The sequence below is a fragment of the Rhizophagus irregularis genome, chromosome 29 (assembly GCF_026210795.1).
Source record: "Rhizophagus irregularis chromosome 29, complete sequence".
NCBI classification, from domain to species: domain Eukaryota; kingdom Fungi; phylum Glomeromycota; class Glomeromycetes; order Glomerales; family Glomeraceae; genus Rhizophagus; species Rhizophagus irregularis.
The window spans coordinates 613,840-641,669 of NC_089457.1; the positions used below are offsets into that span (position 1 = coordinate 613,840).

The window sequence follows — 27,830 nt, forward strand, 5'->3', positions numbered from 1 at the left end:
TAACTAATTTAATTATTTAATTTAAATATGTACAGCAAAACATGGGACTGTCATACCTTAATCTTTATTTAACATAGTAAAAGATGAATGAATTCATTATTAAAATAAAGTGACCCCTCAATTCCCATTACTTAAATTTAAAAATTACAAATTGAGTCAACCACCCATGTCCAAAATCACCCAAAATCACAAATATAAATAATAATTTAGCATACTGAAAAACTCGATTAACATAAGCTATTTAAATATTGGAAAATAAAAAAGTTTTTTTGTACACTAAATTTATGATAACGCGATCGAAAAAGAATAAAAAGAAAAAAGAAAATGTCCTCGCTAAAATAATAATAAACAAACAAACATATATATATATATATATAATTGAATGTTTATATAATTGTTCTTTACACTAGGCAATCTTTACGCAGATTTACAAAAGCACTAGAACCAACTCCATTTCTTGCAAGTTCATTAAGAACAACGGAGGATTGTCGGTAAACTCGTTCCAACGGAGGAATAGGAGGTTTTCCTTGTGATACTAGTGGAATGAAAAAATTTAGTGAAAATTTAGAAAAATTTTTTAATAGTGAATATAGAGAGTCATGAAGGTAGCTAGTACCTAAAATAGCACTATTTAACGCGTTTGCAACTGGTTCTCTACCCGAAGGATCAAGAAGATATGAAACGACACTATTTCGCGGATCAGTATATGCTAACAGCGAAAATGTTTCCTAAAAAGAAAAATTTTCGTGTAAATTATGTATTACATTTCGAAAGTATTAACACGCATATGGTTTAACTAACCTCTAGTGCTTTTTTTATTTCTTCGCGATTATCATCGCGATAATCGTCTTGTAATTCTTGACCAAATCGCATGGCAGCCTCAATCATTCCATCTAATCCATTTAACTCTGTTTCGACACCTTTCCGTCGCTTGGATGTTTTTTTCGTTTTAATAAGTGTTACTGAACCATCTACTTCTTCAACAGATTCATGATCACTTTGGTAGTCATCAACATCCATTGCATCCATTGCTTCCATTGCATCTGCGTATTCATCATCCCCTTCTTCTTCTTCAGCCTCTTCTCTTTCTTCGTCCTCATCATCTTCCTCTTCAAGATCATCATCTACGACCTCACCGATGTCTACATCATCATCAACAACTTTATCTTCAATTTCGTCATCATCATCCTCTTCTAACATTAAATGATCTTTACCGACCTTTACAACTTCATCATCATCATCATCCGAGCATGTAATCTGGCTTCCAGCACATAACCCCATCATTTCTATAAATTTACGACAACGAAGTTGGAAAAGTATATCGCCATTAGATGGCAAGACAGAAGGATAAAACGTGTTGGTTAATTTGATGGCAAAATCTATTTCACCCTTAAGGACAGCATCACGGATCCCTAAAACACAAATTTAAATGTTATTATAAGTGAAATAAATGCGTCACATATATTTTATTAGTTCTATATCTGCATACTCTGCCGGTTAATCATATCCTTATCCGAATCTAAAGATGAATTTTCACTTTCAACACCTTCCATTTCACTGCTGTCGCCTGACGCAAGTTGAACGGCATCTGTTGAAAATGCCTTTGCAGTTTCACTATATCCATGATGAACTAGATAAGACACAATAAGTTGGTGAACTGTTGCTGTAAGATTTGTCTCAGAAGCGGCTTGAGAAATAGGTAAAGAGGTCAATGGCGATGAGATTGGTGGCATAGGTTTTGCATTAATAGCATGCCATAATCGAGCTTTTTCTTCCTGTTAAATGGTATTTTTAAGAATACTAAACATTGAAATAATACAATTCTATGAAATTGTCTAACCTTCATATAATGCTCAATCGCGTATTTAAAATTCCTATTGCCAAAATTGACTTCTACAGACTCTCCTTGCGTCCGCAATCCAATCGAAGGATATAGATCACCTTTCAAATCTCGGAATGCAATACCTTTTATAATGATAGAAATTGGTGAATTTTTTCTTTTTTCACTTTAATGTACAATAATTCACTTACCTAGATGCTTTCCGTTCTTTGTATAGAATGCCGTGCCATCTCTGAAATTTAAACAGCATCCAATAGTATCACCTGTCGTAAACGTTGGTCCATATGGTTTACCAGTACCTGAGCAACAAAAAGAATGTCCGTCGTCTCCATGATAACCCCATGAATCATTTTCCCATCCTATCAACAATAATAAGATCACTATGAAATTAATGTGTGATCACACAAAGATAAAAAAAAATTTACCAGGCAATCGATTTAAAGGAACAATTTTTGAACAAAATCCTATCCCAATAAAGCTATGAAAGAATAAAGATTAATGATAATAGCAATAGCAACAGAATTGGAGTATATTATAACTATCCCTCACCCGTCTTTTCCCTTGCTTATAACATCAACTTCAAAATAAAATAATCCACATTGTGGAGGCATAGGATGATTAGCTCTTATTGCAGCAGCATCTATGTCATTCTTTCCTGAGCCTAAATTTGTGTCATGAAAAAATTTGTGTTATTTGAATATGTTCATAGAGTTTTTTTCGATCCACTATATCTGATTGTGGCTCATAATAGTTATTGATTCAAAAATAAATTTAATTATCATAAATGTTTCTTCATAACAAATATGAAATGATATAATTGTTTTAAAATAAAAAATGTAAAAACATTACATTGATTCTAGAAATTCGTTATCCATTTATCTCACCTATATAATTTACTCTAAGTTTGTCAGGATCCACGCTAAGGTGTGTACATTTATCGTCAACATTCCATGCTGTTGGCAATTCCAAGTTTTCGAGTGGGTCCTTGTCGAATTGACTTTTTTCCGTATTAGAATTATTATAATATAGTTCCGCAAAACTTGTATCAGCTAAGTACTCTGGCAGTTTTGGCTTCTGAGTCTTCAACTTTGACTGCTTACTTGACGTGTTTGAGGTCACAGTTGAAGAAGTTGATAGATTATTATAGTAAGAAGCTCGTGTAGAAGAGCCAGAGGCATAGGATGTCGATGTAAGAGGATATGTTGTAATAGTTGGCCGATAGTACGGTGCGGAAATCTGAGATAACATGGCGGGTGGTGGATTAGACATTGGATAAGTTGAACTAGACGACGAATTAGACATTAAGGCTAATTGTGCTGCAGTCGCACTGTTAAAGATATTTCTCCTAGAGGAGATAGAATTTGAAGAGGTATTTGTCATTAACTAAAAAATTTTTTTTTTTTTCGACGAATGCAAGGATCTTTCAAAGTTAAAAAGTTGAAACAAGAAACGCTTTTATGTACAATGAGTATATCGGATCATAAACTAACTGATAACTTTATTAATGCAACTGCCGCAGTTTAGCACATGACTTTATTATAAATAAGGAATCAGAATTCAATGAAATAAATTTTTAAAATTTGCAATAAAAATAACCATGTACGGTAGTTACATGGAATGTCTTTATGATGTTATAATGTATTTAATTAAATACCACCTAAAATAAGGTTTAAACACAATATAAATTGAATATTCTTCACAATGATTATTAAATAATACTATACCTCTTCGTTATCGGTTCTTATTCGTAGAATCCCTACATCTTATTATTTGATTCTCTAAACCATTTCATAACTTGTTTCTTGTATACTGAGAAACAATTTTTATAAAAAAAATAAATAAATGCGATAACAAGGAAACAAACTAAGCGAATATTTGCACCTTCTGGTTTGGCCCAAAGTTCTGCAGCTTCTGTATTTAATGGACTATCAATGTTGGGTTCTAGTGATGAACAAAGTTACTATATTTAAATAATCTTCCAGAGTTATAAATCAAATCAAATTAAATTGCTATGCAGTACCTCCGAGAAGACTTTGTAAAGAAACAAGAATACTTGTTACATTATAAATAGCTGACCATTTATCCTGAATTCATATTCACAAAATGAGTTAGAAATTATTATAACCTGTAAAATTTAGCTTTAATATAATAAATAACAATCGAAATTTTAAAGCGACCTTGAGAATATCTAAGCAAATGTTACCGTATTCGTCTACATTTGGATGATAACAGTGTGTTTGAAATAGAACACATGGAGCAGAAAAGGGATAATCTGACGGAAACTTCATAGTGATCTTATAAGTTAGACCTTCATAAATCTAGTAGTTCATCATAATTAATTTATTAGACTAATTAAAAATAACATGAGAAATGAGATGAAAAAAATAAGGAAGCTAATCGATTTCACTTACTGTTCCCTCTGGTCCCACTATTGATCCTACCCAATTGAACAAATTGTCCGTATCAGGGAAAGCTGAAACCCCGGGTGGTTGTGAAAACTGTCAAATAAAATTTTGTAAAATTATTTACGGATAGGTATAACCCATTATATCATAATTACCATCAATTGCTTGAGTTCACTTTTTAATCTGTAAGAGAATCAGGATAGATAAAATAAGTATCATGAAAGACTTGTTGTAAGCATTTTTTGTTTTTTAAAAAACATTAGTTTACCTGTTTAATACGGAATTACTATCTTTAATAACTCTAGAGTTGGACTGAGATTTTCTGAGGCTATCATTGTTCGTACTAGCAGAATTGGTCGACGTTGGCTCCATCGCTTAAATTTTTTACGATATTTTCAGCAAAGCTAATAGTAAATAGATTTATTACTTATTACTTTATTCTTATTATACTTGAATCTTTATAAACTTATTTCCTTAAAGTTATTGAAAAGAGTGCGTATCAAGTATTAAAAAACGCGAAAAAAAAACTTTCGATGTTTATATTCGTTATCTGACCTCTTATCATTGGATCAGTGTCATCGTTGTCTAAAATAATATGCAGACCTACAATTTTGGGAATTAAAAACGTGTTAATTTTTTTTTTATCTGATTTACCATTACAAAAGTTTAATTAGTGTTCGTTCAATTTCAAATCCGGATCCATTTTAGCTAAAGTTAACTAAAAGTAACATGAATCTTAGATCACGCGCAACAAAACGCCATTCCCCAGTTTTGCAGGAGGTACTTGACTTTTATCCTATTAAGACGAATAAGTTTGGTAGACAAAAGAAACAAAAACAAGTAAATATTGTATATCAACCTGTTCAAGCTCAGCAAAAACGAAGGAAACATGTTTATATAAGTCGTGGAGATGTTGGCGAAGTCTTTTTTGATGAATGGGAAGACATTGTCCTTGGACCAAAAGTACAGCTGCTGCAGACCGTAGGAGTAGATTTTGAATCTTTGCCTCAGAATGCTTACGAATTCGTTAAAATTAAACCAACCGACTTTGAATTATTGCAAGAAGAGTGAGTGTTACCTGTAAATAGAATAGAAACATTTCATAATCAATTTAAATGTTATCTTTGTCGAAATATATTATTTATAGTTTAATTAAATATCAGTGTAGGAAAAACATATCTTCCACACTCACAGAATCCAACTTCCGTTATAATAGGAAATTCTTCTCCAATTCAAATTCATCAGTTTGAAACACACCCAATTCGTAAGAAGTTCTCATTATATTATAGAAATTTGAGTTAAAAATAATAATAATTTTTTATTGTGATTCTAAGATAGCGAGCTTCCGAAGAAATTAGGTCATATATTAAACGTCGGTAAATCAGTTTGGGCAATGGATTGGTGCCCAAATGTATTATCTGAAAGTAACTAGACATTATTGTTTTCCACCAAATTAGCAGTATATGATTAATTTTTATATTGGTAGAACATTTAATGTTTATTATATTTAAAATTATTCATAAAGGAGAACAATATCTAGCTATAGGTGGGTACAAATCCACTACGGATGAGCACCACACTATCGGACAACGACAAAAAGATGATATGAACAATTCAATACAGATTTGGAAAATCGATTCTAGTTTAAATATTTCTGATGCTAAGTCACCGCATTTGGATATGGTTTTGTGCCATAATTTTGGATGTGCCTTTGATTTACAATGGTGTCCTTACGGAGCTCATGATAAATTTGAGGTAAATTAAATTTCGTTAATTAATAAATCAGAAATTTTTTTTCAAACATGTTGCCATATATAAATAGGGAATTCAGCAGCAGGATAGCTTTATTCCGAAATTAGGGATTATTGCAATTTCTTTTGGTAATGGTAGTATTGGAATATACGCTGTACCGGAACCTAATAGCATAAGAAAGAAATATTGTTTATCTCCAAACAAGACATTATTTGGTAATAATAATATTCCTTTGTTGGTGATTATGAATTTAATAATATAACGCATAATAACATTATATAGTAAATAACATTATTTAGTAAAACTTACGAACGCGTTATATACGTTTTCGTTACCAAACGTTATGTGTTGGACAGTAAGTTGGGGCGGTCATAGAAAGATTGCATCTGGATGCACAAATGGTTTGTAGCTTGTTGTTTGTAGCTTGTTACAAATAAGTCACATATTATGATCTTTATATTTACTCAACCTGACATTTTTTTGCATCAAAATAATTATCATTTAAAGGTGATATTGTTATATGGAACATTGAAGAAATTTTAATAGAAAAAATTTCTCATGGGGAGATTAAAAATTCAGAAGGTTTTACGATACATAATAATATTTTAATGTTTATCTTATAAAAAAACATTATTTTAAGAAAATTTTAACTATTATTAAAAAAAGTTACTTCCCCGATACAATATTTTCGTGCGCATGATTCTTGCGTTCGTCAAGTATCGTGGAATTCGATGCAAAATCCTAGTCACATTATGAGCTGTGGACATGATGGTCGACTACAGATTGTAGATGATCGTGATCCGTGGGTCAAAAATAATTTTCAGCGAATTAGAGGTGACTAATATAATATTTGCGATTATGTTATTTATTGATTTATAATATTTGACTTTCAACCCATTTTTTTTAGCATATTTAATGACAGCATGTTGGCCAAACCACTATGGCGGTGTCTTATTTGCTGATACAGAAAACACAGTAAGATATATCCGAATGGAAGATTTAAAAAAGACTACTGGAGTTATGATGCATCACGCTATAGTTTGGGTAATTTGAAAAGTTCAAACGATTCAATACCAAAAATTATACTAACAATATTTCAATAGAGGATTGCGGCATCGTATTTTCATCCATTTGTCGCAAGTTGTTCATCGGATGGGACGGTAAAAATGACAAATATTTGTCGCTTAAGAGACAGGCACCAGGTATAATTTAATTTCGTAAAAAAGTTTCCGTAATTCATTGATTCTAAGAAATTTTGATTATTAATGAATAGAAACCAATTCAAGTGACATTATACCGGCTCAGTATCGAAGAAGATATGAAAACTGTCAAATATTGGGATAATATCAAGTCTAAGGTAACAGCTCACTCTTTATTATAACCACACATTCAAACTTTGGCTGCAAGTTGCCGAGATTTTAAACATTATTTGGAAGAGGAACATATTTATGATTGTTTAAACTTAATTATATAAATAGGAAACGACGACCACATTTATGGACAATAAAGCATTTAGTCACTTTTTCATGCCTGAAGTTTCTATTCAACGAGTAAGATTAAAAATAATAATTTTTTTTTCAAATATCGAATACATCATATTAACATTCAGTACGAATAGGTTTCATGGAATCCGAATATCGAAGCAGGATCATGGATTGCGTCGGGAGGTACATTAGGGCTAGTGAGAGTTGAATCTACAAAACGGGACTAAAAAATACTACCTAATCTTTAATATTAATAATATATTATAGTTATTATGGTAGATGATTTATTATTATTTGAATTAAGAAATAATCCACATATACATTATAATTTTCTATATGTAATTAAATTATGATAATCATTGATTTATTTTCAACTCTTTCAATAAGACAAATAATAAATTTAACCAAATATCGGAGGGACCAGGTATACACCATCTTATACAATCTTGACCACCAATATGGTCGTCAATTCTAGTTTCCATAACATTTTCTAAATTCCAATAAACCCCGCCAACAGCTTCAATAATTTCTTTAGCAATCATATTTTGTTTATGTATTTCACCCCAATGATAAGGTAATTCAAAAGCATTGTAAGGATTAGATAAAGGTTTAAGATTTGGATTATTACAATTTAAATGGCCTACTGTAGTTGACCTAAATATTAAAAGAGTATTTGGATTTTTTGTACGAAGATATGAAACTAATCGTATTAACGAGGAACGAAAAGTCGTATCATCTTGGTAATGATGACCCTTGTTAAGTATAATTACACTAAAATGATAAACGTAAGAAGTCCAAGGTAGTTCTAAATTGTTTATTTGAATATGACCATTGTCTTCTGGGAGAACTAAAGTTTTTCTAGTGGATAATATATCATTACGAGCATATCTCATTACTGAAAATAATTTATCATCATCTTCGAAAGGAGAAGGAGGTCTACACAAAATATGATCTTTACATGCTATTTCACCATAACATTGAACAGGTCCATCATGAAAATAATTTAACATTAATTCATGAAGTTGATAAGATGATACATCACCTACTAACAAAAATTTTAGGCCAGTTATCAATGAACAAAAATCTTCCCGAGTAAAATTTGGTAGAGGACATTTATGAGGAGTTTCCCATTTATATTTTACTGAATTTCTCGAATTATCCCATATCTCTTCAATTGAAGCATTTTTATTTAAAGATTTAGAATTTTTATCGCATTTTCCATAAAGAGGTTCTTGTTTATGTTTAAGAATGGCTCTTGGCGTATCATCATAAACCCATTTTCCTTTTGTTGAAATACAATCCATACGTTCACGAAATTTTAATAAATCTTTTTTGGTTTTAATATTTGAACCCGGAATTGAAGAAAGGAAAGAAAACTGTTTAAGACTTTTTTTTATTTCTATACGAGTTTCTTCTATAGCAGCTTCTATATAATTTGAAGATAAAGAAGTTGGATGATTAATAGTTTCGGGAGGAGAATATAAAAAGTAAATTGACAAAAATACTACTGATAAAACGAAAAGTATTCTTGCTAAACTATGTATTTGTGGCATATTTCTTGTAAAATGAAAACTAACAAATAATTTGATATAATTTTAATAACTTACCGCATATATAGCAATTCCATATTTGGAATGTTACTCATTTCATTAGTTTTGGTTGCATGATCATCCACATTTTATAACCGCTGGCCATTTCAGGTCAAATTTATGATGCCGGCCAGAATTACAAATTCATATTATCACGTGATATAATTTTTATCCTTGAAACATAGATAATTTTTGCCAGAATTATGATGTAAATTTAAATGATTTAATGTCCAAATGCAATCATTTGAGGCCATTTGGGTCACAGTAACAAAATATGATTTACATGTAACATGTGCAACTATGATTTTACATTTTTTAAAACAAAAACCAACTTTAAAACTTTTTAAAAGTGCTTTTTCTTTTATAAGTACCATGACTGATATAGAACAAATCACTGGTAACTTATCTATAAATCAAACCTAAAAGTGATATAAATATCATCTAACGATTTAACAATGTAATTCTTTTTATAAATAGAAACAATCCGGCCAGTTGTTGTATCTGGACCATCAGGTATTATTATACTTAATGTATATAATGTAATAATATAAGTATAATCTTAATATTTGTTAGAATTTATAAGGGTCGGGAAAGTCAACTTTGCTTAAACGTCTTTTTCAAGATTATCCTGACAAATTTGGATTCAGTGTATCTCGTAAGGAAATTACTAGACTTTTTCATAATATTTATTACCAAATCTTCATATTCATATTCATATATATATTTAGACACTACTCGTTCGCCTCGCCCGGGAGAGGAAAATGGTGTTCAATATCACTTTACATCACGTGAAGAATTTGTTGATCTCATTAAGCAGGATAAATTCATTGAATATGCAGAATTTTCGGGAAATTTATATGGAACTAGTATTGATGCTGTTAAGTCTGTCTTAAGTCAAGGAAAATTTTGTATCTTGGATATTGAATTAAATGTAAGATTAAAATTAATAACTTTTTTTTGAATCACTATTCACTAATTTTTCATTATTTATCTAAAATTATAGGGAGTAAAAGCTGTCAAAAAAACAGATCTTAATGCACGATTTGTTTTTATTAAACCACCTTCGTTGGAAGCTCTTAAAGAAAGGCTTATTGGTCGTAAAACTGAGACTGAAGAATCTATACAAGCACGTCTTAATGCTGCAAAGGAAGAACTAGCCTACGCGGATCAAGAAGGTTCACATGATATAATTATAGTAAATGATAATCTAGATACTGCATATGAAAAATTTAAAAATTTCATTGTTGAAGGCAAATCTTAGATGTATATTATTTATTTTTTCTCAGTTGAAATAGACAAAAATTTTATTTATTACTGATATTTTGATTCTTAAATAAAAGTAAATAAATTGAGCTTATCAAGATTATGAATTCTTTATAATTTAATTCCTAACTTATGTTCCATTGATGCATGCATATCCATCATATCTGTTGACAATTCCGGAACTATTATAATAATGAAAGATTTAATTTACTTAATATTTTCTTAAAAAAGAAAAACGATTAAATACATTAAATACAGACCATTTAAGAAATCTTCAAAATCGATTGTTTCATCCTTTCCCATTAAAACTTCCAAACTTAAATTAGAGGAAGGTAAGATTGGTGCGCGTTGAACCTGATTTACAATCAAGCCAACTTATGTTTAGTTACATAGTTTTCAAAACATATATGTATAAAACTTTAATAAAAGCAATTCTTACTCTTGATACAATACTACGTTCCATGAGCTGTCTAACTGGAGCATGGATACCGTAAATCCTTCTTTCTAATGTGAACTTCAAATTCGTTTGAGTTTCTTCCCACTATGAACGATGTAGAAAAGATCAATTTTATAAGTTCACATGTCTTAATATATAATAAATTTTTATCATTACATGTTTGAGTCTATGCTCTAATGGATGCTTTGGCAAAATATCGGTCGCAATTGATTTTGGTCCATAGCGGAAAGTATCATGAACGCCGAAAGAATTGACTGTCTCTGCAATACTTTTATTTGTAGAGTCTGGTTGAGTAGAGGGAGTGATACGAAGAGACTGAGGATCCTAAAAAAAAAATGCTACATTAATTAATAATGAAGCTAACTAATAATGAAATTTTAACAACATACCATTGTTAGAATTTCTCGTGGTTCAAAAAGTAGACAAGAAAATGTAATTTTTGATCTGATTGCGTAATCTTTAATTCGTCGATTGTTGTACTATACATGTGATATTCCGAGATTTGATATTTTTAAGCCACAGATCTACCGAATTACGCTGTTAGAAAAATTCACTTCGTTCAACTCTTCATCTCACACTATTAAGGTTATTTATCTCGGAAGTTCATTTAAAACCATCTTCAACCACTTTTAAGCGAAGATAAACTTATATTACATCTCGCGTTATAAGCCGCTCTCCCACAATTTTTCCAGCTAGCGTGTGAATTCGGTTAAAAGATCTTGCTGAATGTCAATTTTAGGGAGGCAAGCTTTTCTCTGAAGTATTTATGACATACGCGCCTAATTTTACTTCTACAAGAGTGAAATATGTCTTCAAAATTATTCCTTTTGGAAGAGGGAAAGAAGTACTGGTGAACGAGGTGCTATTTAATGTAATCAGAGGATCATGAGTAGATGGGTGGAGCGGAAAACTAATAAGAATTACCGTCGAAGAATGAAGAAAAAAATTTTATAACTACCCCCCCCCCCCTTCACCTCTAGATTATTCAAATTTTATTTTTTTGACTGAAGATATGCGATATTTATATTTAAACTTTTTCCTTTAATTATATCCCTTTACAAGTGATAAGCATGCTCGAAATACTTTGCCCCAAAAAATCTCATGTATGGGTACCTATTTGACCTATAGAGACTTTCACGGCATTGACCTATAGAATTATGATGCGCGATCTCACTTTTTCGATTATCCATTTATTCTCTATTTGGGTTAATTGAAGATATTACCCCAATGTGCCCACGCACGTTCGCTAAAATGTTAATGACGGCCTTAGCTTTTTAACAAAGCCAACGTTTTTTAAACGAACGCCTTCTCCAGCTGATGATGAAGGTACAAACAAGATCGAAATGATGACAAGACGTCTGATTGTTCAGACATGACAACAACACCGACCCTGCCTGATTTATTCCCTTTCTTATTTTACTTTATCTTTAGTACCAACATTTAAATTTATTCTCGCTTATTTAACAAAAATAACACAGTCCAAGTTTACATGCATTATTTTACACCTGATAGTATTTACGTGTGGCACTGAAGAACAATGCGGGCTTATAGTGAATTTGAGAATCGAAGTTTATTTTCATTTACTATTTAATTGGCTTTTTTACTTTTATTCCGGTTCTGTTTGCGCGTGTAGGTCCATAACAATTGTCTTTGGCGGCCTTGCATTAGTTTAAAATTCTACGCGTGTATATTTTTTTCTAATTTATACGTAGTTTGTACTATACATGAGTTCTACTAGCTATAAAAATAAAAATAGAAAAAAAATACTCGCTAAGGAACAAATAAAAAGGTTAGATGCTGGGCCAATAAAGCTGGTAACTTAAAAGTAAAAGGAGAGATTTTTTATTGAGGTGGTAATATGCTCAAAGGAGAGAAAGCGAAAAGGGATTCTAAAGGAGTGTAACCAGACAAGAGAATTAGTAATTATTTAATTCGTATGGTTATAATTAATTAATTAGAGTCATTGGACAAAAATAATGAGACTTTCAGAAAAAGTCTTGGTTCAAAAGTCAATAGCCCATGTCAAGTTTTACTTTAACAAAATAATTTATCTACGAATTTTATTGGCCGACGCATTAAAAGATATGTTCAACAGACGTCAAAGTAATAGATAGTACAAGTGAATTAGATAGATCTGCTTAGAGATGTTGTATGTGGATTATAATAATAACGGTATTGATATTATTAATTACATTATCTCTTCATAAATAAGTTACCTATTACTTACTTCTCAAATAATGAGGATGAAATTGGCAACGATTCCAAGGTAATTTTGTAGATATCTTTATATTATTAAATTTTCAATAATAAACAATAATTTAAAATATTCATCATTTTTTACCAGATGATCTTCAGGTTTAGTTCATCACGCTCAACCTATTCGATATTATACACCGATAAATATATTCATGCAAATGTTGGATAATTACGAATACTTGATATAGATAATATAGATTACATCAGCAATGTGTCAAATACTTTATTCATCATTATGAGTTTCGGATAATCGTTATCTAAAAATTCTAAAACTTCTTCAATATAGAATAAGAGTACAGGATAAGAATATAGGATAAGAGTATAGGATAAGAGTATAGAAAGAGTTATAGGATAAGAGTTTAAAAATATAAGATGTGGTAATGAGTAATAATATCAGATATCATTAGGGAATGAAATTACACATATCGAAATTATTACTTTAAATCTTTGTACTTTTCTATTCCTAACTTAATATTTCAACTACATTTCCTAAATTTGCTGCCTTTTGATATAATTCAAATGCCTTTTGTTTATCAATACTAATTCCAATTCCTTTGTCATAATGACATCTCAAATTATCTACATTTGGTATTCTCCCATAATAAACTTTGCATATTTGGATAAAACTATGTAATGCCATCATTTGAAAGTTGCCGTGTTATAATACTATGGTTCGCTTTTCCATACTTCTTTAGATTGTAGGACTCTCTTCAGATTTAAAATTCGTGTTCTGATGTTGCTTCTGGATTTTGGCTCTTGTAATATGTTTACATACTTATATTCGATTCCTACATTCTATTGATCTTCGATTTTCTTGAATTCTCTGTGTTTCAATTAATATACACAGCGATGTAAGTGTAACTTGACTACATCATCTTGAATTCTTAATAAGGTCGTCTATGCTTTTTGGTATCAAATATAAAACCCATAGGGTCTACGTTCGAATCGTTCGAATGATTTATCCTAATTAAACTTTTAGAGCTCTATTAATTTACTAGATAAGCTAACATTTTTTACTTTAACTTCTTATACAATGAATTAATAACCACTTAGTTATTAACTCATTAATTTTAATTTCTTAATTGAAAATTCTTTAGATAAAACTACTAGATTTATTAATACCCTATTCCTGGTCCTTTATAATATTGTTTAAATATCACGCTATAATCGAAATCTTAATTCTCTTGTGCTTTCCTGAATACCATACTGTTTTCGAATAACTCATATATTCTCATATTGGATTCGTATTTCAATCAATTTTTCTCTGAAAATAAATTCTCGTATATTGACTTTATAAATTTTCATCTATCATAATCACGTGATTGGCTCTGCTGTGCTGCAGCTTAATTTTCCCACACCAATATGCACTATATATACGCTTTTGAATTAAAATTTTTTTTTTTTCTTATTACTCCATATTCTTGACCTCTCATTGACTTGTTAATGTCAAAATCTTTCAATATTCTAATTTTTCACGTACTTCGATTCTTTATTTTTGATAAAGGTTCGTCAAAATTACGATTTTTTGCATGTAAAATTACATACTTCCAATAATCTCGTTTTTGCATTTCGCATATGATTAAAAATTCTATTAATTTTTCTAGATCAAATTTTAAATTTTTATATTCTGAATTTTTTTTATTCCGTTTTCTCATATGTTTCTTATCATCTCGTCGTAAGCGTTGTAATTTCTTATCATGTTCAAATAATTCCTTTTCTTTTTTTATTAATTCTGATTTTAACTTCCTAATTTCATTAATGGTTTCTTTTATTTTCTGAGGCATTTTTGATAAAGGTTTGTCAAAATCACGATTTATTGAATGTAAATTAATTACATCATTCCAATAATCTCGTTTTCGCGTTGCGTATTTTATTAAAGAATCTATTGATTCTTCTTGTTCAAGTTTTAAATTTTCACGTTCTGAATTTTTTTTATCCCATTTTTCAGCTTCATCATATATCTTGCTCTTATATTTCTTATCATCTTCTTCTGTTCGTAAACGTTGTAATTTCTCAAAATTTTCATTTGCAACCTTATTATGTTCAGATAATTCCTCTTCTATTTTTGTTAATTCCGATTTTAACTTCCTAATTTCATTAACTTTTTCCTTTACTTTCTGATAAGTCATTTCATTCAAATAATATCTTTCAAAAAGAATGTCACATAAGCGATAACAGATAAGAAAACAATACAAACAGACTTTTACCATTTGACTTTGTACCCCAAATTTATTATATTTTTAATGCCTTAATCTTAGCAAAATTTATCGTACAAGATATAATATAACTATTTTAGGTAGATATCATGTATTTAATATTTAGGCAACACAATAACAATATTTTGTAAACCAAATTTGGTGGATTTAAAGAGATTTATTAAATTTTACTTGCTTACAAAATTATTAATAATCGAATTTTAATGTTGGAAACTATATGAAATCTTTGGAAAATATCATTATATCAAATTATACCAATATTTATATATTTATTCATATAGTGAAAAAGTAAAATTTTTATATAATACCAATATATTAAATATTGGTATATTGAGATTTAACTATATAAATAACTTTTTGCCAAAAATCTTATAATTTTAAAAAATTATTGCTATTAGATTTCTTTCATTAAAATAAACGTGTTAATAATATAAATTTTATTGAATTAATCTAAAACCAGGAAAATTTTTTTGAAAAATATTTTAAAAATAAGTAAATTTGTAAAAATTTTATGATAAATAAGCAAATTTTATCTATAACCTATATATAAAATTTTTTTCTAACTTTAATATTTACTAAATATATTACAATAATTTTATTTAGAATTCTATTAATTATTTTCCAAAAGTATTATAAAGTAAATTTATAAACATTAAGAAATATAGCTGCTTATGCACTCTGCTATAACATCCCCCTACCTATATAGCTAAATAACTTACCAATTGTATATATGCGGGATTCTTTCTAGAATAACAAGTAGTTTATTAGTTGTTCTTTAGATAAAACTTGTATTTTGTCCTATACTCTACTCTCAAACTAATAAATGTGCAGCATATTAAAAAATAAATAAACATTGAAAATATTATACTGTATACTGCAAATATATAGTGGTTTTTCTTATAAAAAAAAATATATATATAAATTGTATTATATATTAAAGATTATTATTTTAACCAGTTTTGGTTATTAATAAAAAATTAGTTTCAGTATATGTAAAACAGTTTCATCATTTTAAGTTTAAACTAGTTTTGACTATTAAAATGGCAGTTTTAGGTAGTAACATTAATTACAAGTCCCCAAAACGATTCATTATATTTTGCAAAAATTGTTGGAAAAAAAAAAATACTCTGATGCTATTAACCTTCCATTTAGTGTTATTAGTTTACAACTTGTATATGATCCACCCGCTTGGCAAAGTTTTAAGTGGAATATTATTGGAAGTTATGTAATATGCCAAGAAATCTAATTGCATAATCGGCGGAAAGGCGGGTTTTTATTTTAACATAGGTTTTGATGGCATCACTTTACCGAATACAGATTTTAAATTGAAGAGGATAATGCTATAATTATTACGATACAACGAATGAATTATACTGTATATCAGAGATCATGTTCTTTTTTTAAATCAACTTCTACCCAAGTTACGTAAGATATGATGTAATTTTGACGACTAAAATTAAAAATATAATAAATTATGATCATCGACGCCCAAGTGGCGAAATTTTTTTAAAGAGATAAACCTAAACGAAAAGTAATTAATATATTTCGATGAAAGTATTCTAAGTAGGTTTGATTTGTTTCAAAATGGAAGATCAAATTAACGCTGGGGATCAAATTAAGTTAACCTGGTGAAAACTATTATTATAAGCATTGTTTTTGTTGCATAATCGTATTGCATAATAATGCATTAATTATTTTTTACTAAAATCAGAGAAAAAAAAATAAACTTGAACATTATTTAAAATGTTCAACGAAATAAAATAATAATTATGAATTGCATTTAAAAATGAAATGGTTCGATAGAATATCGGATGAAATACTTTGACAAACGGATAAAAGGTTGTTGTGTTTCGTAAACAAGTATAAATTGTTTCAGATAAAGTAACAAGTTTTAATTTTAGTTTGACTGGTTTAAAAAAATATATAAATATAAAAAATTTCCTTTTTTTATTCTATAACAATAAATTAAATTAATGATTTACCATGTTTTTTTTTTTACAATAAAAGATATAATGTTACAAAACTTCATGCATCAATAAAAGAAAGAATTTTATTGGTGTAATAATTTTTAAAAGTGGTAAAGGTTACACAAAAAAAAGATCACATATGATATAAAAGTTTTTGAAATTATAGTAGGAGAAATAACATGTAATGTTGATAAAAGAGATTGCTTAGTAATAAATAAATAATTATATTTGATAAATACCACTATATTTCCGTTGCGGTAATGCCGATATTTTGATCAACAATTGTTATCATAGAAATTTATTTTCCGTAAATACACAAAAAATATTAATGCGATTATTATAAAATAATTAAATACATAAAATACATAGATCATTCTTTTTCTTAAGTGTGAAATGTAAATCATTTCTTTAGCGTGCTTTTAATTATGATCGTTGGTACTGACATTAATTTGACAATTATTAGATGATCAAAAGATAAAAAAAGAATTACCAATTAAAAATAGAAATAATTTATGAAAATTTTTGAATGGCAAACGAAAATCAGTTAACTAAAATTAACATTATACTCTCTATATCTTACTATACCTAACTATGCTCATTATACTAATTGAATAAATGTGGAAAACAAGACTGCGGTCTATTTGGTACCATTTTGTCCATTTTGAATTTTAGTACAGGGATAATTTTAAATTCATTGTCTTCTCATACATTTTTTTAATTTTTCTTTCTTAATTACGTAAAAATTTCTTCATACATTCTTTTAATAGAGCAAAAAAAGTTTAAATTTAAAATTTTTCGGCATTCGGCAGTCGGCAGATGGATTTTGTATTCTAAAATATATGCATATTTAAAAATGTACTTTATTTAGTACACGCTTTTAATTGCCCTGCATAGTCTGCATTCATGGGTAACAAAAATTTATTACCCAATCATTTGTTAATGAAACAATTAACATTTAGATAAATGTTTATATGTTTATATGAAATTTTTAAAATTAAAAAAAAATCAAGTATTTGACGAAAAGAAAACGTTTTAGTTTAAATTATACAAGATTTTTCGTGTCACCTTAAGACAATAAATTATGTTTTGATTTTTGGTTCAGAAATCATTTCACGGTTGTGTTTTTTTTTGTTGGTTTTTTTTTCTCTTTTCACTTTCATTCTGGGGGGAAAAAAATACATAAAAAGGTATTGTATGTTTATATGTTGTGTTTATTCGGTCTTTTTTCCTCAAAAGAAAAACAAGATAAAAAACAAAAAAATATTATTTTTTTTTTTAAAATAATAAAAAAATTTAAGTAGTTTTCTAACTGAAAAAAAAAACCTACCTTTTTTTTTTATTTTTTAGTTGATTATTCAACTTTTTTTTACCTTTATTTTCTTTTTCTTCGAAAAATAAAAGAAGGTGTGACGTATTTTGCTTCCTTTTTATCCTTCATATGATAATTTATCAACAAAAAAATATTTGGTTTTACTTTTTTATCTCTTATCCATATGATATAAAGATCCCCTACAGGTAACTTTACGATCTTTCAAAACGTAAGGGGAACCCTTTCGTAAACAAAAATTAATAATATTTTGCCCTTTATTCAAAAAAAATACCTCTTTTTACCAAAAACAGACCTTTTTGGTAATATAAAAATATAATATTGTATATATATATGTTTATACAAATATATATGTATGTATATATATAATATTTATATAATTTTTGAAATAAAATATAATTTTTTAACGTCACAACAGCTCCAACTGCTGTTAAGGACTCTTTCACTTTTTTTAAAAAAAAGAAACTATTCGATTTATTCGAAAAAAGTTTCGAATTAATAATCCTTTTTCTTTTTCTTTTCTTTTTTCTTTTTTTTTTTACCGAAAATCAGTCGCTGTGCGGCTCCATCAAGTCTTTCATTCTCTGAAAAGTGTGGTCACGCAACCACACTTACATATTAGGCAATTGTGGAGTTCATTTACTGGACAACCTCAAAAAGATTTGGATATGTCACAACCTGACATAATTAATCATAATCGTCCTATTTCTTCTTCCTCAAATCGTCATCCAACTATCAATGATGATGACAATGTTGTCGATCAAAGAATTTCAATTATGACGTCTCCTACTTCAGTAAAAAGATATGCAACTTATGATTTGAATTGGAATAATTTAAATTACGATCTTGATCAAAATAATCAAGATAATGATATTATTACAAATTCCGCACAGGCTGCGAGATGGTCTTTACCTAATTCCCCTAATTCTAATACAGTTACTACTCAAGAACAATCACCACCACCACCACCACAACAACAAAAACAACGTCATTCTAAAATAAGAAAATCTATATCTCCAATAATAATTAATACAAAAAAATCTGATTTACGTGACAAGAATGATGATGAACCTCAATCACCTTTTGGAGGTATTACGGTTACAACTGTTAAAGTGGTAGAAATCCTTCATAGTCCTACAGAAAAAGATGATGATTTTAATGGTATTAAATCTCAACAAAGAAAATCTCGTCCTGAACTTTTAAATCTTTCTTCTGAAGAACTTCCTGTTGGTATAATTACTAGTGAAAGTAGTAAAGATCGTAAACATAATAAACAGAGAATTAATTTATCTTTACCTCCATCAAATTCTGTTTCATCTTTATCTCTAAAGAATCCAAAATTATTAAATCAAAAAAAACGTTCTTCAATAATAAATTCTCAAAAAATAAAAGGAAATAAAAATTTAAAAAAATCAGAGATGATCATACCAAAAGAAATGTCTTTTATTGATCCAAGATTATTGGCGATTAATAATTCTCTTGTTAGAGCTCCAACAATAATAACAACAACAACAACAGCAACAACAACAAATCGTAATCGTAAAACAATAAGACGTGGTGGAAGTTTTTATAGAAAAAAATTACCTCCAAAAAATTTGGAATTTGGTTCTACTTCAAATCCAATATATTCTAATGATCCAACTGATATGGAAGCTGATTTACCTCCTATTAAACATAAAACATTTCCTTGGTTACCTGGTCCACCTAAACCACCTCAATTACTTCATGCTTCTCTAGTTCCTCTTCCTCGTGTGAATCGTGTAGCTATTAATAATCATGATTCTCATATTAAAAATACTTTGGATAATAATGAAAATCCGAAAAGAAAATCAAAATTTAATTCTAATCGTTTATCACGTGCTAATTCTCAAAGAAGACGTACTTCAATAATTGAACCTGATCCAAATCGTGCTTCTTTAATATTTAGACGTCAAATTATGGAAGAAAGTTTGATGATGTCATTTGGTGGAATGATGATGAATGGTGTTCAACAACAACCTACTTCAATATCAAAACCACCAATTAGACGAAAAACTAAAAAAGGTAGTAATGCTAAATTAGAAGATAGAGAAGTAAGACGTGAAAGACGTAGGAAAGAAAAATTAGTGAAAAAACTTAAAGAATCTCAAAATGTTTTATCAAATAATAATAATAATAATTTAAATAATAATCAAATAGAAGGAAAAGATATAATGAATGAAAATAATGTTAGAGAATTTCATATGGGACCTCAGCCACCACCAAGGAAACAATCACATGATAAACCTATAATCCCATCACCGCAAAAACCTAAAAATAATGCTTTACCTTTACTTTCTTCACCACCAGATCGAAGATTAGGAAATTCTAATGTTAACTCATCTTTAGAACATTCAACTGATGAACCTCTACCTTTTCCAGCTCATTTGGCTCGTTCAACTTTATTTGAAAATAATTCAAATAAGGAAAGATCAAAGCGTAAACAACAACCATATTCACCTTCAAAAGGTCAACCGATCCCTTCACCTATTTCATCTATATCAAATAATTCCCGTGTTATTACTTCCAATCCGGAAGGAAAAGAACTCACTGATGATGATGTTTCACAACATGAAGTTATTAATTCTGAAGAAACTAGTTCAATTAATCAATTACCTTCTCCAAATAAGTCTCAAAAGATTGGGAAAAATATTTTGGGTTTATTTAATAAACAAACAACAAAAGATTCTACGAGTCCATCAATTTCGCAAATTAGTTCACCTACACAATTATCACTACAATCACCACCAACCACGCCAATCACATTATCATCAACAACTCCACCGCAATCTCCACCATTAAGTCCGAAAACATTAAAGGTACCTCAACAGTTGTTAGGGAAATCTATCCAAAACCCAGAGAAAAAAAAGAAGATGGAACAATTTGAAGCTTTAATTGCTAATTCGGAAACATCAAGTAGCAAAAAACCCATCAGTGGAAAAATAAGGGCTATTACAACAGCGATAACCACAGTTGCATCAACCGCTACTTCATCAGCTTCTTCAAGTATAAGTATGAGGAAAAAATCTGCTGATGGAACCCCTTATAATAGTCCTAGACATTCAAGTGAAGGATCATTTAAAAGTGAGGGAAAAGAAAGTGAGAAAAAGAATGGTCTAAAAAGAGACTCTTCAAATAGAGGTTCATTAGCTGAATCTGTTCGTTATAGATCAGATGAAATGTCAGAATTAGGACCAGGTGATGATGGTGTGATAAGAGTGACATTAACTCCGGAAGTTTGTCGATGAAAAACCCAAAAGTAATTGTGTATTTAATATTTTTATTTATCATTATTTTATTACTTGTGTACATATGTTTTCATAATACTTTCTGTGTTATAATTATGTGTCTTTAGAAAGGACTTATATTTTAATAGCACGATACAAATAAATTACTTAATATATTATTATTATTTTCTTTTTTTTTTTTACCAAATTTTATATTTAGTCTCTTCCATGAGAATTCATGAAATTTTTTTACAAAAAAAAAAAAATTATAAATAGAGAAATATTTTATATATATATTAAAGTTTTTTTTACAGTTTATTTATGTAATTTTATCTTTTTTTTTATATTAATTTTTTTTAAAAAAAAGAAAGAAAGAACTCATTTGAGCTATAAAATTGAACAATAAAAAAAACATATCTCATTACAACATTATTTAAAATATTTAACATATTCTTAAGCGAAAAATGTGATAATAATGTTATATAATTAGTGAAAATAGTGAAATCATCATCATCTTCTTCAACAATCAACTTAAAATAAATTGGTATTATCTTCTCGTTCTTATTCGAAAAATTGGCGGTTATTTAGTACCCGATGGATTTTCAGATATTATTTTGTGCATATGATATTCTAATAAAATATATTCTGATTTAATGTCGGGTGCCGGCGTAGCTTAGTGGTAGAGCGTCAGTCTTGTAAACTGAAGGTCGGTGGTTCAATCCCGCCCGTCGGCTACTTTTTTTATCTAAATTAAATTTTTTGTACGACGATAAAGAAAAAAAAATTATCTACATCATTTTTTTTTTTTTTGTGAAAAGCTTTTATGATTTGGGAAATAATTCGCTAAAGTGATTGGATTTAGAATTACTATACAATCAAAAGGGAAAAATGTATCAGATCGACAATTGCAAATCAATGATCGACAGTACATTACGTAAAATCAAACTGGGGAAACAAGAGAATTTTATAGCTTGCTTATTTTTCTTCACATGATACACAGATACTTTGATTTATAAGGACATTTTGTTTTAAGGAAAAGATTTTTTATTTGTAATTAAAAGTTACGAATTTTTGCGATTATGAACTCATTTCTTTTTTTTTTATTTGTTAATAGGTTAATCAACAAGATAGTTGGAAAGATTTATTACATGAAATTTCTAATACAATTATTAAAATTGAAATTAATCTTCAATTACTTGAGCAGATATAATTCTCACATTTTCTTTTGGTCTAAGGAGAAAAAAATGCATATATATTAATAGGCTAAAAAATATATATATATACAAAAATGAAATAATCTCAGCATTTTTATAAATTTACCTATCATCCCGATCAACACTAACTTTGCCTATACGTTTAACTATTTCCATACCATTGCTTACCCTTCCAAATATCGCATGTTTTCCTTTTCAAAAAAAAAAAAAAAATTTACAATAAATAATAATTAAGACATCCGGGAATGTCTAAAAAATGGTCAGAAAATGTCCTAAAACATCAGGAGAATGTACCGAAATGTGAAAGGTTCGGATAATGCAATGAAATAGCGAAAGATTCCGGACATTTCAGACAAATTCTGGGATTATATTAAAATCTTACCATCTAAATGAGGAGTAGGTGCTAACGTTATGAAAAACTTTTTTGGAATTTAAAAAGATTTATCATAAATAAAGATGTAAACGAATGACAAAGGAAATTAATTATAAACAGTAAATCTCGAGTTCTTACTTGACTTCCATTAGTATTTGGACCAGCATTAGCCATACTAATAACTCCAGCTCCTGTATGTTTTAAATCTGGATGAATTTCATCTTCAAACTTTGAACTAAAATACGATTAATGAAATTTTAATTAATTTTTTTTATTTTTTTTTATTTTTGACTTGATTAATTTACCCATAAATTGAATTTCCTCCACGTCCAGTTCCAGTTGGATCCCCTCCTTGAATCATAAAACCCTTTAAAAACAATAAATTAAATACAAAATATACAAAAAAAAAATACAAAACACAAAATTTTATTAATCAACTCTTTTTTTAATTGTTATTTGAAAAATAGAAGAAATTACACTTACTTCGATTATTCTATGGAACTTTATTTATTAAAAAAAAAAAAAATCACTTAAAATTCTTTTTTAAAAATTTACTTAAAGAAAAATCAAAGTATCAGTTACATATTTATTTACTTTATTTTATTGAATTTTTACTTACTATTGTATTATCATAATATCCACGTTTCGCCTAAGTATAAAAAAAAAATAATGAGTAAAATAATCAAAAAAAAACCCTTTTTTTTAAAAAAAAAAAACTTACTAATTCATAAAAATTATCACAAGTTTTCTTTGCGTGATCATCATACAATTCTATTGTAATCATACCCTAATCAAAGGGAAAAAAGAAAGAAAATTTATTTATTTTTATTTTTTTTTTTATTTCCAAGTCATAATTTCTTAAGAACACACCATAGAAGTATTGAGAATTACTGATCGAGACATCACGTCAATTGAGGAGAGAGATTGAAATAACTGTGATGATGATCATTAATTACATTAAATTTATAACCTAATTTTATAATTTTGCACTACCTGTCGATTATTGGCCACAACTTTTGATTTTTTTTTTCATTTTTTTTTTTCATTTCATTATTTCTTGCTTAATTTTTTCATTTATTATTTACTATTGGATAAAGATTTTTTCACGAATTTAAATTTCTTATAAATAAAACTTTATAATTATATTTTCGTTTTTTTTTAAAATTTTTAATAATAAATAATTGATGAGTAGATTACTTTATTTCTGTCAATATTCGACAGTATCATGCTCTCTTGTGATACTTCATACTGGAAAATAATAAGATATATTTTAATTATTAAATATGAAGAATAAACCTACATTCTGTTATCCCATGTTGATTTGGTTAAAGAATTATTCTTGTAAGCATCTCTAATAGGCTTGGAGTAGTTTATCAATTGCTGGCTGATTGTCGAGGATTTTTAGAATTTGATATTTGTTCTGAAATGGGCACGGTGTATTACTTGGAATTAGTGGTCATTTATTGAATGTGATCAGTGAATGGCATTGTAAGAGAAGCAATTTCATGTGCAATCATACGTCATACCAAAACTTTTATTTTTACGGTCTTTAATTACAAGAATAATGCCTGAGTAAGATCACAATAAAGAATTTATTTTAAGGATTAGAGCAATACGTTGTAGAATTAAGATCAACTTGGAACTCGCCAAAGAAGCTCAAATGGAAATGAATATGAATCTGATTATTTAAAGAAGATATAAGTCATAATCTGCTCCAATTTCATGTATACAAGTAAAAATTCTATATATATTATGATTTTTAAGGCTCTAATAAAAAAAATAATGATTTGATTTCATTGGTACAATAAAAAGATTTTAGGTTCTTACCAGTTCTACGTATTCTAGAATAAGAACTGAAATATAAAGCACAAAATCTCTTCCTATATTGAAAATAATGTTAAAAATTGTAAACATTGAAATCAAAAGACTAAACATCATAATAATAATCACATTGACAATTTGAAGCATTTTTGGCCATGCCATTATAATTAATAGTCAAACAATAATATTCAATATAAGATCATTTTTTTACTGGCAGAAATGAAGCAATTCATTTTCATTATAGCACTAATCACAGTTTTTACAAAAACATAATCTTTAACAAATATATAGATGATCTATAATATCCATTTTAGAAATAAATAAATGAACTTTTAAGGATGGATTTTTTTTTATTTAGTTTTTAAAAATTATATAAAAATATCATATAAATATGTAATACTAAAATTAAATAACTTACCAACTAAAATAAATTACCAAATAAATTTTAAATAAAAAAATTTAATAAATATGTAATTCTAGAATTATTTAAAGTTAAGGGTTATCTTTTCTACTAGTTATGGTGATAAAACAAGATATAATTTGACTTTACTAATAGAAAAAAAGCAAATTTAACCAAATTTAAAAATTCAAAAATCAGTTTTTTGTAATTATCTTATTATCTAATAGTCCAATAACTTCAATTTAGCCAATTATTTTTTAAATTGTAACTATTAATAAGCTTTATAAAACAAAAAAATTTTATTTAAATCTGATCACTAAGTTCTAAGATAATTTCAAAAAACTAAAAAAGCAAAAAATAATAATTTTTAATGCAAATTAATTATAAGTTATACATTAAGTAGATATTTAAGGTTTTAATTAAACATAAGGCTTAAAATCTCTGAGAGGATTTTTAAAAGTTTTAGATTTTAAAATACATAAATAAAATTTCACCTAAAACTTTAAATAAATTCTGAAATCTCAGTTATTCTAATTTTAATTTCCAAAACTTACTATTAATATTTAATAATCATCTTATTTTTTTAGTCTTTTACTTTTTTTTAATAATAAAACATCAAATAGTTTACCATAAAATTTAAAAAAACAAAAATAAAGTTTGCACTTTATTTATAAGTAACCAATTTAGAGATTTTTTAAGCAAGAAAACAAATTAAACAAAAAGTACTATATTATAAGTAACTTTAATTTATAATAATGTAATTTTATTATTTTAGTTATATTTAATATATAAAAGTTTTAAAAGTTTTAGATTAAATTCAGAATTCAGAAAATAAATATATATTTTAAAAACAAAAAAAAAACAAAAAATTTAAAAATTTAATAATAATATAATATTATAAAAAATGCATTTTTATATTTTTTTTTATAAATTTTATTTCTGATTTATATAATTAAATTGTATAAATTTAATAATATATTTAAAAAAAATTTTATTTATATATATATAAAATTATAAAATAAGATATATTAGTAAATTACATTTACCTTTAATAAATATTAAATTCATTTAATTAATTTTTTTTATATAAATTTATCAAATAATTTTTTATAATAATTTTAAATATAGTTTTCAAAAAAGTAAATTTTTATGCTAATTATTTAATATTAAACAAAATTAATTAATAAAAAAATAAAAAAAAACAAATTTATTAAATTAATATTTTAAATTCAACTTTAATACTTTATAAAGTAAATTTGCAAAATAAACAAAAATACAATTTTATAAAGAAAATTATATAAAAAAATTTTTAATAAATATACTAATTTTATAAGTTATAATTAAATGATTTAAATTCCAATAGTAATTATACATATCCTTTTAAAATTATTTATTTTTATAAAACTAATTTAAAATACAATAAAAATATTTTATTACTATAGTCATTTTATATCAAATATATATATTACTTTTTATTATTTTTACAATTACTTTTTCCAATTTCTTAATAGATTTTTATATAATTTATATTATATAAATTATAATATAATATATATAGTAATAAAAAATACTTATTTTTAAAAAAAATCTTATATTCTAAGTAATTTTACTTATATTAAATTTATTAAATTAGACAACAATTTTACTTATAATAAATCATATATATAAAAATTAAAAAATTAATTTCCATTATATTTGGCTCAACATTTTTAATTTTTGAAATTCGACAATATCTATGGAATTATAAGTTTTGTTAAAAAATTTTGTATAAAAATTTTTAAAAATTTTTATCAGTTTTGTAGGCAATATATTTGCAATTTTTTAAAATAAAATTATATTTAAATATGATATGGATAAACTTATTCGTAACATCCTATTACACATCTTATCTGTAACTACCTCGAAAAGTTAGGTCGGATAAAATAATTTATATGTATTTTTATTTCGGTTTTTTTGTTTTTTTTTGATAAATTTATTATAAATTTTATTATTGTAAAAAATCATATAACTGAACGCGGGTGGCTTAGAATTATACGGTAATGATCATCCGCGCAAAAACAAAATAAGCAGTACAAGTATTAACGCACAATTGTTTAAACTTCGTCCTTTATCTAAAGAAACTTAACTCTTCTATAAACGTCAACGATTTCTGCAAACATGATATATACAGTATCATTATATAAGTGTCAAAAACGAATCAAGATAAAGAAATACAATGAAA

The 27,830-nt window shown here is 27.2% G+C and overlaps 9 protein-coding genes across 10 annotated transcripts; 3 read left to right on the top strand and 6 right to left on the bottom strand.

Moving 5' to 3' along the window:
• Window positions 1–401: 401 nt before the first annotated feature.
• Window positions 402–3,220, bottom strand: OCT59_019483 (uncharacterized protein; the record flags this gene model as incomplete). The annotated part of the gene is made up of 9 exons (XM_025319513.2): window positions 402–535; window positions 617–728; window positions 802–1,412; window positions 1,490–1,775; window positions 1,841–1,965; window positions 2,032–2,199; window positions 2,266–2,318; window positions 2,390–2,501; window positions 2,725–3,220. The coding sequence occupies 9 exons, from the start codon at window positions 3,218–3,220 to the stop codon at window positions 402–404; spliced, it is 2,097 nt and encodes a 698-aa protein (XP_025173616.1).
• A 123-nt stretch (window positions 3,221–3,343) lies between these two features.
• On the bottom strand, window positions 3,344–4,753 carry OCT59_019484 (uncharacterized protein). The gene is made up of 8 exons (XM_025319512.2): window positions 4,514–4,753; window positions 4,401–4,428; window positions 4,252–4,338; window positions 4,018–4,158; window positions 3,861–3,924; window positions 3,722–3,781; window positions 3,565–3,649; window positions 3,344–3,497 (listed from the first exon to the last, which is right to left on the bottom strand). The coding sequence occupies exons 1-7, from the start codon at window positions 4,615–4,617 to the stop codon at window positions 3,597–3,599; spliced, it is 537 nt and encodes a 178-aa protein (XP_025173615.1). The 5' UTR covers window positions 4,618–4,753; the 3' UTR covers window positions 3,344–3,497; window positions 3,565–3,596.
• Window positions 4,754–4,974: 221 nt separating this feature from the next.
• Window positions 4,975–8,144, top strand: OCT59_019485 (uncharacterized protein; the record flags this gene model as incomplete). Its single annotated transcript, XM_025326945.2, has 13 exons — window positions 4,975–5,312; window positions 5,409–5,509; window positions 5,580–5,669; window positions 5,771–6,000; window positions 6,068–6,212; window positions 6,297–6,398; window positions 6,505–6,579; window positions 6,664–6,831; window positions 6,905–7,041; window positions 7,101–7,199; window positions 7,271–7,354; window positions 7,476–7,547; window positions 7,616–8,144. The coding sequence occupies 13 exons, from the start codon at window positions 4,975–4,977 to the stop codon at window positions 7,706–7,708; spliced, it is 1,734 nt and encodes a 577-aa protein (XP_025173614.1). The 3' UTR covers window positions 7,709–8,144.
• Window positions 7,746–9,065, bottom strand: OCT59_019486 (uncharacterized protein). The gene has a single exon (XM_066143558.1). It carries the CDS (start codon window positions 9,032–9,034, stop codon window positions 7,838–7,840), a length of 1,197 nt encoding a protein of 398 aa, XP_066005295.1. The 5' UTR covers window positions 9,035–9,065; the 3' UTR covers window positions 7,746–7,837.
• Window positions 9,066–9,374: 309 nt separating this feature from the next.
• OCT59_019487 (guanylate kinase) lies at window positions 9,375–10,448 on the top strand. Its single transcript, XM_025323298.2, has 5 exons — window positions 9,375–9,467; window positions 9,548–9,583; window positions 9,654–9,725; window positions 9,799–10,001; window positions 10,074–10,448. Exons 1-5 carry the CDS (start codon window positions 9,443–9,445, stop codon window positions 10,329–10,331), a joined length of 594 nt encoding a protein of 197 aa, XP_025173612.2. The 5' UTR covers window positions 9,375–9,442; the 3' UTR covers window positions 10,332–10,448.
• Window positions 10,302–11,244, bottom strand: OCT59_019488 (uncharacterized protein). Its single transcript, XM_066143559.1, has 5 exons — window positions 11,180–11,244; window positions 10,947–11,114; window positions 10,773–10,874; window positions 10,594–10,687; window positions 10,302–10,515 (listed from the first exon to the last, which is right to left on the bottom strand). The coding sequence occupies exons 1-5, from the start codon at window positions 11,180–11,182 to the stop codon at window positions 10,445–10,447; spliced, it is 438 nt and encodes a 145-aa protein (XP_066005296.1). The 5' UTR covers window positions 11,183–11,244; the 3' UTR covers window positions 10,302–10,444.
• Window positions 11,245–14,518: 3,274 nt separating this feature from the next.
• On the bottom strand, window positions 14,519–15,175 carry OCT59_019489 (uncharacterized protein; the record flags this gene model as incomplete). The annotated part of the gene is made up of 1 exon (XM_025333294.2): window positions 14,519–15,175. The coding sequence occupies one exon, from the start codon at window positions 15,173–15,175 to the stop codon at window positions 14,519–14,521; it is 657 nt and encodes a 218-aa protein (XP_025173610.2).
• Window positions 15,176–18,380: 3,205 nt separating this feature from the next.
• On the top strand, window positions 18,381–22,197 carry OCT59_019490 (uncharacterized protein; the record flags this gene model as incomplete). 2 transcript variants are annotated; one of them, XM_025319511.2, is made up of 2 exons in its annotated part: window positions 18,381–18,416; window positions 18,577–22,197. In XM_025319511.2, exon 2 carries the CDS (start codon window positions 19,225–19,227, stop codon window positions 21,820–21,822), a length of 2,598 nt encoding a protein of 865 aa, XP_025173609.1. In that variant the 5' UTR covers window positions 18,381–18,416; window positions 18,577–19,224. The 2 variants fall into 2 exon arrangements, with proteins under 2 accessions (XP_025173609.1, XP_066005297.1); XM_066143560.1 differs by lacking the exon at window positions 18,381–18,416 and having other exon boundaries at window positions 18,575–21,546; window positions 21,627–21,632.
• Window positions 22,198–22,871: 674 nt separating this feature from the next.
• OCT59_019491 (cyclophilin peptidyl-prolyl cis-trans isomerase Cyp2) lies at window positions 22,872–24,325 on the bottom strand. The gene is made up of 9 exons (XM_025319510.2): window positions 24,259–24,325; window positions 24,110–24,175; window positions 24,008–24,037; window positions 23,872–23,889; window positions 23,694–23,755; window positions 23,527–23,623; window positions 23,398–23,434; window positions 23,122–23,206; window positions 22,872–23,031 (listed from the first exon to the last, which is right to left on the bottom strand). Exons 1-9 carry the CDS (start codon window positions 24,289–24,291, stop codon window positions 22,983–22,985), a joined length of 477 nt encoding a protein of 158 aa, XP_025173608.1. The 5' UTR covers window positions 24,292–24,325; the 3' UTR covers window positions 22,872–22,982.
• Between the last annotated feature and the right edge of the window lie 3,505 nt (window positions 24,326–27,830).